Source organism: Austrofundulus limnaeus, unplaced genomic scaffold (genome assembly GCF_001266775.1).
Source record: "Austrofundulus limnaeus strain Quisiro unplaced genomic scaffold, Austrofundulus_limnaeus-1.0 Scaffold75, whole genome shotgun sequence".
NCBI classification, from domain to species: domain Eukaryota; kingdom Metazoa; phylum Chordata; class Actinopteri; order Cyprinodontiformes; family Rivulidae; genus Austrofundulus; species Austrofundulus limnaeus.
The window spans coordinates 1795618-1807306 of NW_013952477.1; the positions used below are offsets into that span (position 1 = coordinate 1795618).

General features: G+C 39.8%; 1 protein-coding gene across 1 annotated transcript in view; it reads left to right on the forward strand.

The window, feature by feature from the left end:
* The window catches only part of cacna1fa (calcium channel, voltage-dependent, L type, alpha 1F subunit a), a 46314-nt gene that overhangs the window by 10206 nt on the left and 24419 nt on the right, over positions 1-11689 (forward strand). The window contains exons 8-31 of the mRNA XM_014010872.1: positions 745-848; positions 965-1107; positions 1196-1264; positions 1342-1405; positions 1518-1544; positions 3136-3296; positions 3390-3615; positions 3712-3919; positions 4016-4136; positions 4807-4879; positions 4976-5039; positions 5139-5196; positions 5270-5366; positions 5447-5576; positions 5658-5717; positions 5816-5922; positions 6223-6310; positions 8462-8569; positions 8659-8711; positions 8794-8940; positions 9378-9579; positions 9699-9857; positions 9946-10056; positions 10140-10223. Coding sequence (XP_013866326.1) covers positions 745-848; positions 965-1107; positions 1196-1264; positions 1342-1405; positions 1518-1544; positions 3136-3296; positions 3390-3615; positions 3712-3919; positions 4016-4136; positions 4807-4879; positions 4976-5039; positions 5139-5196; positions 5270-5366; positions 5447-5576; positions 5658-5717; positions 5816-5922; positions 6223-6310; positions 8462-8569; positions 8659-8711; positions 8794-8940; positions 9378-9579; positions 9699-9857; positions 9946-10056; positions 10140-10223 — 2664 coding nt within the window. The remainder of the gene's footprint in view (positions 1-744; positions 849-964; positions 1108-1195; positions 1265-1341; positions 1406-1517; positions 1545-3135; positions 3297-3389; positions 3616-3711; positions 3920-4015; positions 4137-4806; positions 4880-4975; positions 5040-5138; positions 5197-5269; positions 5367-5446; positions 5577-5657; positions 5718-5815; positions 5923-6222; positions 6311-8461; positions 8570-8658; positions 8712-8793; positions 8941-9377; positions 9580-9698; positions 9858-9945; positions 10057-10139; positions 10224-11689) is intronic.

An 11689-nucleotide genomic window follows, 5' to 3' on the forward strand; every position in this document is an offset into this window, starting at 1 on the left:
GTTTTAATCCATGCTGGATCAGATCCTGATGCTTGAAAAACCTCGGTTACGTACTGTAACCCACTACCGGTTGTCTGAGGTCAGTTGCGGGGCAGCCGCATGCTGCACCCCAGGCCACCTTATTCTTTTGCATTGGGGACTTACTGCTCATGTCCAAAATCTTACAATGACTTGTCTATGGGACTCTGGAGCGCCGAACAGCTCGTGACCCGGAAGTGACTCAACACGAAAAAGCTCATGAGTAAAATGGAAGTTTACACATCAATAACTCTGAATAATTTGTTTTACTTATCAGAAAACATATATACAATATTTTTTTCAAAACATTTATACCATTTTATTTTGTTATTTTAATTTTTTTGTGTACCAAAAATAGTGGTGTGGAGGTGCCCTAGCGCCCCCTATTGACCAGCCACCACTGCTCAATTCACACCTTGGTCCAAAACCCCCCACCCAAAATCGGCTTTGCTCCCACCTAAAGAGCATTGTGTTTGGGACTGAGAACTGGTCTTGGGGGAACTCCACATAATGGGGTCTGAGTAGGAGGCTTACAGAGAAACTCCTGTCAGACAGATAAGACCTGAACCATTCTAGTGCAGAGCCTTTGATACCACTTTGCCCCATCCAGGAGATCAGGATGCTGTGGTCAGCTGTGTCCTCCACCAGTTGAAATTTCATTTCATTAACTTTATTGGCTCATTAAGAATGCTCACATGTGCTTTCTCTCTCTGTTTCTCTACACAGATGAACGATGCCATTGGCTACGACATACCGTGGATTTACTTTGTTTCTTTAGTCATTTTCGGCTCATTTTTCATCATCAACCTTGTATTGGGTGTGTTGAGCGGGTGGGTAGGCACCGCACTGCAGACTTCCATGGTTTTTTTTTTTTGTTTTGTTTTTTGCTTTACAAAACAAATCTTCAGACATATGTTTACACTGCTGCATGTGTTCATGTTTACAGAGAGTTCTCTAAGGAAAGAGAGAAGGCCGTGGCGCGTGGCGAGCTGCAGAAGGCGCAGGAGAGCAAACAGATGGAGGAGGACATGATCGGCTACATGGACTGGCTCATAGAGGCTGAGGATGTGGACGAAGAAGGAAACAAACGTTGGTTAAATACACATTCCCACTGAAATACACAAAAACAGATGCTCCCTCGCAGTATGATTGAACCTGCATCTGTGCTTTTTTAAAGGAGCTGCAATCGCAAAGAAAAAGATGATGAAGAAGTTTGGCTGGTACAAACACAGTGAGGATGGTGGAGGTACGGCAGCAGACATTAGTGTGATGGTTGCTGTGTTTGATCTGCTCTTACAGCCAGTATTCATCTGTGTTCAACAGAGTCTGATTCTGATGATGATATTGCATACCTTGATGAYGACAACGGCTTCTGTGCTTCTCTCATGTAAGATAACAGAAAAGACGGTTCTGTTTAAATTAATTATCGCCATGAGGTTTATTACTTTTAATAACTTTAAATTTATTAATTTTTTTGTTCTTTGTATTTTTTTTTCCAGGGCAAAGATGATGGCCAATAGCTTCTGGTGAGACTTTTCATCGAACTGTAAAATATGTAGTTTTATTTATTATTAATTAAAATTAGWTTGTTATTATGGTTTAAATCAAAAAATCTCATGTTTGTGTTTCATCCATATTAATTTAGCATTTGAGACATCAAACRTATTAAATTCTCTTGTGTTTGAGCTGTTTGTTTTTATATTGATGACAACAAAAAATGATTCATTAAAATGAGTTAGAGACACCCCTGGTAAAGTTAAAACTGGACAGAAAGCAAACTCAAAACTTTACCTTCAAAAATATCTTTTTATCGAATTTTGCATTTTTAAAAACACAAAAGAAGAATAAAAGCATGCAACAGAACATAAAGAACAAACTAAATCCCACTGCAAACAAAACAGTGAGCCCTACTACACGTACACTATATGATTCATGATTTGGGCTGGAAGGACTGTAATAGTTTCGAAATCTTTTAAGAAGTGTCCAATTTGTGATTACAGTCATAAGTCAGCTTCTAAAACAAGCTGAAAGCATAGATCTGCAACAAACACACRTCTGTAGGGGCCTGAGGTGTTGACCATTGCAGCAAAATACATTTTTTTAGCCTTTTAACATTTTTCTACTGAAAACTGTAAAAAAAGAGAAAAACAACCTTAAAGCTTGAGTTATACTTCAACACGACGAGAGACAGCGGGTTGGTGATTGCTTCATTTCCGACACATTTTCCTGACCGAGTTYAAACAGGCTGAAAACACTGCCGGTTATAAATTATCATAATTCCTCTCTCTGCCATCCCACAACTCAAAATTTTACAATAGTGATGGCTGGATAATGTTTTTTTTTCACTCAATGATTGTGTTGGGTCAAGAGTCCGCGAAGGAAAAACCTTTTTTTAAAAATGGTGATGGAAAAAAGATGTGAATATCAGCTGCATGCTCATGTTCAATAGGATCAAACCAGCTGCTCTTCTAACTCTTTTAACCAGAGGCTTCAGACAAAAAAAAAAACTTTTAAACAATACAACCTCCAGAACTAAGAGCTGCTCGAAGTTCTGCTCTGGTCCTGCTCCTCAGAGCTGCTGGACTGCTGCATTGCTCCTCTTGAACAAACACACCCACCAATTTCTAACCAATCACACGCTCCGAGCCGCAAGGTCCGCGTCGCAGAGTTCTGACCGGGGGCGATGTGAACGATGGCTGTCACAGGGGGGATAGCAGCAGGAGAGCAGACGCAAGTTACGCAATTTATTGTCACTCAGCAGGGGGAACAAGACACGCGACTCGAAGTATGAGCAAGCATTAAAACAAGTGGTTGATTACAGTTTCTGTTTTATTGCTTTAACATCTGTTTAGTAGCAATGTTACCAGTTCTGATGAGCAAGGAAATAGTGCATTTATTTTGTCATAGAAGAACAAAACAAAGAAATCTTCTCTTATACCAGTGAATGGTTAGTAACRGTTGGTACTTTTGGTCAAATGTCCTAAAAACAAACATAGAGAAGCCAAGTTCTCATGCTCAGGCACTTTTTACACTAAATAAATCTTGTCTACAAACTGCTACAACTTTCTCCTCTAGATACAGTTTAACATTTAACTCTGTCTTCTTTGTTCCTTTTAGTGACCAGCTGTGCCAGCTCAACCATACTTTTAGAAAGAACTGTCGAGTTGCAGTGAAGACCACTAACTTTTACTGGTTGGTGCTGCTGCTGGTGTTTCTCAACACTGTGGCCAGTGCCTCAGAGCACTACGGCCAGCCCAAGTGGCTCACAGAGATGCAAGGTGATAAATGAACCACCTTGCTTTTCTTGGTCTCRATCCGTATTATTTATTGACTCGTGAAGAATCACTTGYGTGTCTTCTCTGCCCCATCAGAGCGAGCCAATAAAGTCCTGCTGCTGCTCTTCACTCTGGAGATGTCGATGAAGATGTACGCCTTTGGTCCTCAGATCTATTTCATGGCTCTGTTCAACCGTTTTGACTGCTTTGTGGTGTGCGGCGGCATTCTGGAGACGCTGCTTGTGGAGATGGACGTCATCCCGCCCATYGGCATCTCTGTGCTGCGCTGCATCCGACTGCTCCGGATATTYAAGATGACTCGGTGAGTGGAAGCGGAGCCCCTAAAGGAACTCAGGAGGAGARCTCCCTCGTTTAGATCATGTCCTGATGTATAGTCACACCTCCTGATGGTTTCCAGACACTGGGCCGCCCTCTCTGATCTGGTCACCTCRCTGCTCAACTCCATGAAAGCCATCTGCTCCCTTCTGCTCCTGCTCTTCCTCTTTCTCATCATCTTCGCTTTGCTGGGCATGCAGCTGTTTGGAGGGAAATTCAACTTTGATGACACTCAGATGAAGAGAAGCACATTCGACTCGTTCCCTCAGGCTCTGCTAACATGTTTTCAGGTGAAACATCTCTCTTGAGAACTCATTAACCTGTTTATAATAAGATGTCCTTCCTTATGATTGGTTGCTTCTGCCTTGTTTTATTGTTTGCCGCAGATCCTTACTGGAGAGGACTGGAACGCTGTGATGTACGACGGCATCATGGCCTATGGAGGGCCAGTCTTCCCCAACATGGTGGTGTGCATTTACTTTGTCATCCTCTTCGTCTGTGGTAACTGTATCCTTTTCAGACACTGCATAGAGCTGGACCTCATGGAAGAGTGGCCAGAAAAAAAGGCATTGCTGAAAGAAAGGCAAAAAAAAAAACAGTTGTTTGGATTTTTTTTTCTCTCCAAACATGGTCAGATGAGCTCGAAGGCCATCAAAGAGAGCACCATGTCTGGCACAAACCTATGACCCCCCACATTATGTCAAGAACATCATTCCCACAGTGAAACACGGTGGTGGCATTATCATGCTGAGGAGATGGTTTTACACAGCAGGGACTGGGAGACTAGACAGAGTTAAAGAAAAGATGGTTGGAGCAAAAGTCTAGTGGAGTCCAGTAGGACTTCAAAGGCTGCCGTGGGTGTTGTTCGGATGGAACCTGTGCTGTTGATGCTGTGAGCATCACTTTTGCCACCCCAACTTGGACTCAAACCCACCACACTAAAGCAGCATAGCATAGCATGGGGCGAACTATCCATCTGATCCATCTGATAACCTTTGGGGATAACCTTTGCACATTGCTGCACTCACACTTTTCAACAAAAGAAAAAGGCACCAAAATAGAAAGAGTACCAGGAGAGGCAAAAATCATTTGTACTGTATTTCTAATCTCAGCACAGTCTGAACTTTATGAAATGATCCCAACAGAAAGAAATCTGACTCCTTAATTTTGGGACCAGACATCCTGCTCAACGTCTTCTTGGCTATCGCTGTGGACAACTTGGCAGGAGGCGGCGGGAAGAAGAAAGTTGAGTAAGTCGTAGTGAGCAACGAGATCCGATACGTTTCTGTCTCTGATCCTTTCGTTTTCTTGCTGCTGATATTTCATTTAATGGGATATTCTTTTAGAGAGAAAAAGGAGGAAGAAGAAGAGTGGGATGAGGACGAAGAAAAAGAAAATGAAGACGAAGGGGTAGAACAGCTCTTACTTCAAGATATTTTGTATTTATTTAGGTCAGATTAGGTCAGACAGAGCAGGTGTTTTTTTATTTTGCATTTTTGTTTTCTTTAGAACGAAGAGGATGACTGGCAGGAGAACGAGGAGCTGAGAGCCATCGAGGGACTGGAGGGTGAGTGTGATCTGTCTAAAGAAACATTAGCCAAACTGACTGAGACWTAAAACCCACTCCATCTTGTGTGCAGGAGTTGCTCCGTTAAAGCCGGAGTTCTCCGGACCTAAAGAAAAGATTGTGCCGATACCTGACGGAAGCTCCTTCTTCATCCTTGGAAAGAAAAACTGGTATTTTCAAAGATGAGGCACATTTCACATCAACCCAGGACACACGTGTCATTTCCCTCTCATTTCAATTCATCCTTCAGTTTACGAGTCGCCTGCCACAACCTCATCCACCACCCCTACTTCACCAACTTCATCCTTATCTTCATCATCCTCAGTAGTATTTCACTGGCTGCTGAGGATCCCATCAAATCCCACTCCTTCAGGAACATTGTAAGGCTCTGTCACGTTATCCGAGTCGTAATCCTCAGGACTAGGCGAACTGAAAGCTGAATTAACTTCTGTCACCCTCAGGTGCTCGGATACGCCGATTATGTTTTCACTTCGGTTTTCACCGTGGAGATCGTCCTAAAGGTARCATCTGAACCTGACAACATCAGCCTGACGAGTCGGTGTGGAAACTGTTCAAAACTCGTTTCATTTTCTTTCGTCACTCCTTCCTCCTCATGTAGATGACCGTGTACGGAGCTTTCCTGCACACCGGTTCTTTCTGTAGAAATGCCTTCAACCTCCTCGACCTGCTGGTCGTCAGTGTTTCCCTCACTTCTTTCTTTCTACAGTACGTATAACAGAAGCATTATTAGCAACAAAATATAAGATTGTCTTGGTACAGTTTTATATTTGATATTATAAGTGTATTTTATCTAATCCTGATGCATCTCAATAATCCAGGTAGAAAAATCTGAAAAACGTTGAGTAGGTTCTCTGGATGAGTTCTTTTTTGTTGAAAAATGTTTTGTCTGTTGGAGAAGAAACAAAACTGCTCAAGTCAGAGATGCTCAACATGTCTTTAGATGTCTTTTATCTTGTTTTCTTTATTGACTCAGTTGAATTTTCAATCGTGTTTTGCTGATTTCAGTTCAAGTGCGATCTCTGTGGTGAAGATTCTTCGAGTTCTTCGAGTGCTCAGGCCTCTTCGAGCCATCAACAGAGCCAAAGGGTTGAAGGTAAACCGCTCTGCTCCATCTCACGTACCRTTTTTTTTATTACCCACYACCATGAAACCTGTTCAGTTTTATAGRTACTGAGCTAGAATTAGGTGTGGTGTGAGTTGGGAGTCATCCCTAACACATACTCTGAGATAACAAATCATGCAAGAGCTGTGTTTAAAACAGTTGTGGAACAAACTCCCCAGTAATGGTGAAAGTCTGTACACACTTTTTCAAGATTTCATTTATCATGACATAAGGAAAAAAAAAAAACATAGGATTCTGAGCAAGGCTTGTTTTAAATGCTAATATTTTCAAGTGTAGGGGTGGGAATCTTGTACYATCTCGTGATTTGATCWGAYTTTTTGGGCCACGATTCGATTCAAAAYCKATTTTTCATTCAAAACTGATCWTGTGAGCCCATTTGTTGTTTTACCAAAGTGCTTCATCTTCATTTCAAACCTTTCACACAGTGAAGCTCAATGAAAAAACTGTAAAAACTCATTCAGTAAAAACCAAAATGAGCCCAAATCTTTGCCTTCAACAAAGACTGGCTGGTTGAATCTCTCTTTCCTCCATTTCTGTAGTTTCCTCTTTGTTTTAGTGCTTTCTGCACGTTCATACGCTCTAGAACCAGCTGCATGGTGACATCAGGACGTCCCACGTAGTTACAAAATAAAGACTGACAACCATTGGATTTGCTTTGTTAAAAAAATAAAAATAATAATAATTGACTCTGAAYTGTTGTAAATAAGAATCAAGATTCTGATGTGAATCTATTTTTGGTGCACCCCTTGTATTCATACAGACCTGAAGTCATTAAATGTGTTTTAACTCTACAAGCCACATTTATCCATCCATATGTACAATCATGCATGCACATCTCAGTCTATATAGTCTCTTACAAATGACAGTGCTTTTTCTAATACACCTACAGTGCACATCCACACACACTGCACAAAATACTGTAGGTAAAACAACCTCAGCTGAACAACAGCATTTGGCTCATTCTGTTGTTTTGAAACTTATTTGATAAAAACTAAACTGAAATTCATTATTCTTTAGAGGAAAAGTTTATTAACAAGCAGAATATATTTCAGATTTTTAATCTTGTGAGGTYAGTCTGATACATCAAGTCCCTGACAGGACACTTAGAAAAAGCTGCCAGGAGAAAGTCTCTTCTCTTTAAAATGGCAGTACAACTCAAGTTKGCAAAGTTGCATCTGAACAAACCACGAGACATTTGGAACAATGTATGGCACTAAAGTGGAGATATGTGGCCATAAAGCTGTACTTAATATTCAGAGAAAACCAAACMCAGCATATACGCACAAACATCTTATACAAGCTGTCAGGCACAGTGGTGGAGGGATGATGATTTGTGTCAAAGAGACTGAGGGAAAGTGAAAAACTCTGGCRTGGTCCAATCAGAAACTTCAAATTTTTCTTGGAAACCATGAGTGTTGTGTTCGCTGAACTGAAGAGAAAAGTGACAGTTTTAACCTGAGACAGTGTAGTGGTAAATGACACAAAAAGGGTAACTTGGTGGAACGGTCTAGTAAATTTAAATAAGTTCAGAACAACTAGAAGWCATCTTTTTCATCAAAGGGAAGGTGTTTGATAATTTATTGACAGCATCAATGGGCACTAGTTCCCTGAAGCGCAAATGCGCTARTTGCGGACCTAAATTTCTCCTTTGTACTTTAGGGGTTTTRCTAATTTCTTCAAATRATGTRCRGATTTGCACTTTCTAAATTTAGAATTGAGTAGCGCYAATCRCAAATAATATTTCAGCTTCCATAGATTTTTTTAACACCACGAGTTAAAAGTGTGTTTYGACAAATCACCTCCCCGAACCGCGATGACATGTGTCAATCTGTGAAAGGAAATTGTTTCACTAGCTGGCAGTAAAGTGCTGACATGTTTCATGGTTATACTGGAGCGTTTTCTGGTAAACRAAGAAAAACTTGCGCTTTATGTTTAGCTTCTGCTAAGTTTTACTGAGCRTATGTGCTTTTGAACTTGCGGACCTAAATAAATTGACAAGCACTTTAGAATTTTGAATTAGCGCTGCCCACCACTGGACAGCATCAAAACACCTTGAAAGTGTAGGTTTTATAGCAGCTTATGAGTTCTGTTTTTATAAAACACTTGTGTGTTTCCTCACAGAATGTGGTGCAGTGTGTTTTTGTGGCGATCCGCACCATCGGCAACATCTTGATTGTCACAACACTCCTTCAGTTCATGTTTGCCTGCATCGGAGTGCAGCTTTTTAAGGTAATGTCACATCTTCCGATTTTCATAAGCCTGTTAATTTTTTTAATAAAAGCCAAGTTGAGAGTTTCACTCTGTTTTGGATGTTTTAGGGGAGATTTTACAGCTGCACCGATGAAGCCAAACACACACCAGAAGAGTGCAAGTAAGTTTTCTTTCTTTGCACCAAAACAAATTTGCCACCTGTTTAACAGTTTAATTAAAGATGAGCGATTGTCTGATTTCAGGGGAACGTTTGTGGTCTACAAAAACGGAGACATGAACCATCCCATGGTTAAAGAGCGAGTTTGGGAAAACAGTGATTTTAACTTTGACAATGTGTTGATGGGCATGTTGGCTTTGTTCACTGTATCCACATTTGAAGGCTGGCCACTGTGAGTATTTATTTATTACAACAATTTCATCCAAAGTACAAGGAAAGCATTACAGTTTTTAGTTTAGTTCAACTCAGACTTTCTGATCTTTATGCCGTTTACTGTAATGTTTATAAAAATGTGGTTTGCTCTGTAAATTAAACAGTTGTTTACTAATTGAGTGGGGACTCATGGACAAAATAAGAGTGAAAAGTGTAGTTATTGTTTTTTTTTTGGCCGCTCCCCTCTGCACTAATATGAAAATCTAAAAATATCAAAAGCAGAACAATAGTCACAGGTGAATAACATTTATTTTCTAACATTTAGTTTACTCTCATACTGTAACACAGGTTTGACACTCAATCTGAAGCCCAAGCTAACCTTATGAAAATTTATGTTTGGCCAAAATTCCTTATGTCCTCATTTTGTTGTTGTTTTCTTCCTGTCACTTTGTATAGGATCCTGTACCGGTCCGTAGACGCCAACGCCATAAACCGAGGCCCTATTTACAACTACCGAGTAGAAATTTCTATCTTCTTCATCATCTACATCATCATCATTGCTTTCTTCATGATGAACATATTTGTGGGTTTCGTCATCATCACTTTCCGAGAGCAAGGAGAGGCTGAGTTCAAAAACTGTGAACTCAACAAAAATCAGGTTGGCTGTTTGGGATATATTTTTGATTTATTGTTTTAAATCTGATGTGTGTGCCCATAAAGGCAGGCCGTGTTTGTTTGTTTTTTCTGTTGTTTTAAACGTTGACTCTCCGACCCCAGCGTCAGTGTGTGTATTATGCGCTGAAAGCTCAACCAATCAAGATTTACATCCCAAAGAACCCATCACAGCTGAAATTTTGGAAGATCATCAACTCCAGCCAGTTTGAGTATGTGATGTTTGTGCTGATTCTGGGAAACACGCTGACTCTGGCTGTTCAGGTAACACTTTGCTCAGATCAAACAGAAACAACAGAAATCTTCGGTCTCGGTTAGGAGACGTCAGGTTTTGTGTTTTCGCCTCTCTCAGCATTACGAACAGTCCAAACTGTTCACCTCCATCATGGACATCCTCAACATGATCTTCACCGTGGTTTTCACCATCGAGATGATTATCAAGCTGATGGCTCTGCGGGCTCATGTGAGGCTTCGTTCTGAGGGTTCTGATTGCCCCATGTCCCCCGCTGTGTGTCGTTGACTCGTTTGCTTATTTCATCTGTGCAGCACTATTTCATTGATCCCTGGAATTCCTTTGATGCACTGATCGTCGTGGGGAGCGTGTTGGACATCGCAGTGTCTGAACTGAGTGTAAGTTTCTTCTGACTTCTCTTTCTAGAAGCAGGCAAAGAGAAAAGTATTCAATCAAAATCAAACATGATGAAGTCCAGGCTCCTGGGCCAAAGCAGGTCCACTTTGTATCTGAATGAATTGTATGCCAGGTGATTAAAAAATATACATTCCCTAAGCAAAAAGTAGTATATGCAAGTATCCATTAAGTATACTATTTTTAATCTAAAAATAAAAGAGTATACTTCCAGTTTACATTTTATGTACTTATCTGAGATATACTTAACAAAGTTTATCTTACACTATACTTGGCTTGTACTAAATGTATAGTAGAAGTTTAAGTATACTTAGTCTATACTAATGKCTAAACTTTTKGCAAAGATAAACTTTAGTAGTACACTGAAAGTACATTTTCCACACAGACTGGTTTATTTGTAATGTATTTCTCCCACCAATATTAAACTAAAAATATACTTAGATTACTTTCAGTATACTTCTAGGTATGCTTTCAYAAACTAATTGTGGGCCAATTTAGTCCTAGAAGTATACTGTTAATAAACTACTAGTATACTTATATCAGTGGTAAATAATGGTAAATGAAAGTACACTTAGGGAAATGCACTTTTATATACTTTAGTAAACGTAGTGACATGTACTTAAACTATACTTCATTTTGGTAAGTTTATAAACTTAAAATGATATAACATTATACTTAAAGTATACTTTTTATAAGCAAAAAAAAGTCCCAATTTAGTACAAACAAATATTAAATCAGTATACTTTCTAGTAGTACATGGTGCCTAGTATACTGATATACTTAAACTTATACTCAAGTATACTTATTAAAATGAACTTCAAGTATACTACATTTTGCTAAAGGTTGTGAAGATTTAAAAGGACCCCTCAAAGATTTTCTGACAGCTCATTTCAAGGTTCTGTAACGTCAACTTGAAAGGCAGTGGGTACAGCTAACCAAAAAGTTAGCTTTGTTAAACGCTAAAATTCTAAACAAGTAAGAAAATTAGCAGAAGCTAAAGCTAGCTGATAACGGCTAAGTCAAGATCTTTTATTTAAACATAGACCYGTGTGGGATCGACAGCTCATAGAAAACAATTATTCATCCACCAAACAGTTAAAATCACAAGTGTTTGAATCAGCAATAAACAAATTTGCATAAAGTGGTGTGAACAAAAAACTCTTGGTCACAGCTCTTCACCCCATGGCTTCTTCACATGAAACCAGTATGTCTGAAAGCAGAGATCTCACAGATTCCAAAGCTGTAAGTTTCATCACAATCAAATCACTGCATGTGAGCAGATAGTTGTTTTTGTTGTCGTTAGCTGACCTGAAGTAAGCAGAAATAATTTAAGCAGAAATTAATTGGTCCATTAACGGTTTCAAATGTTAGCAAAATGTCAATTTGCTAAACGAAAGGTTAGATTCACACACACACACACACACACACACACACACACACACACACACAC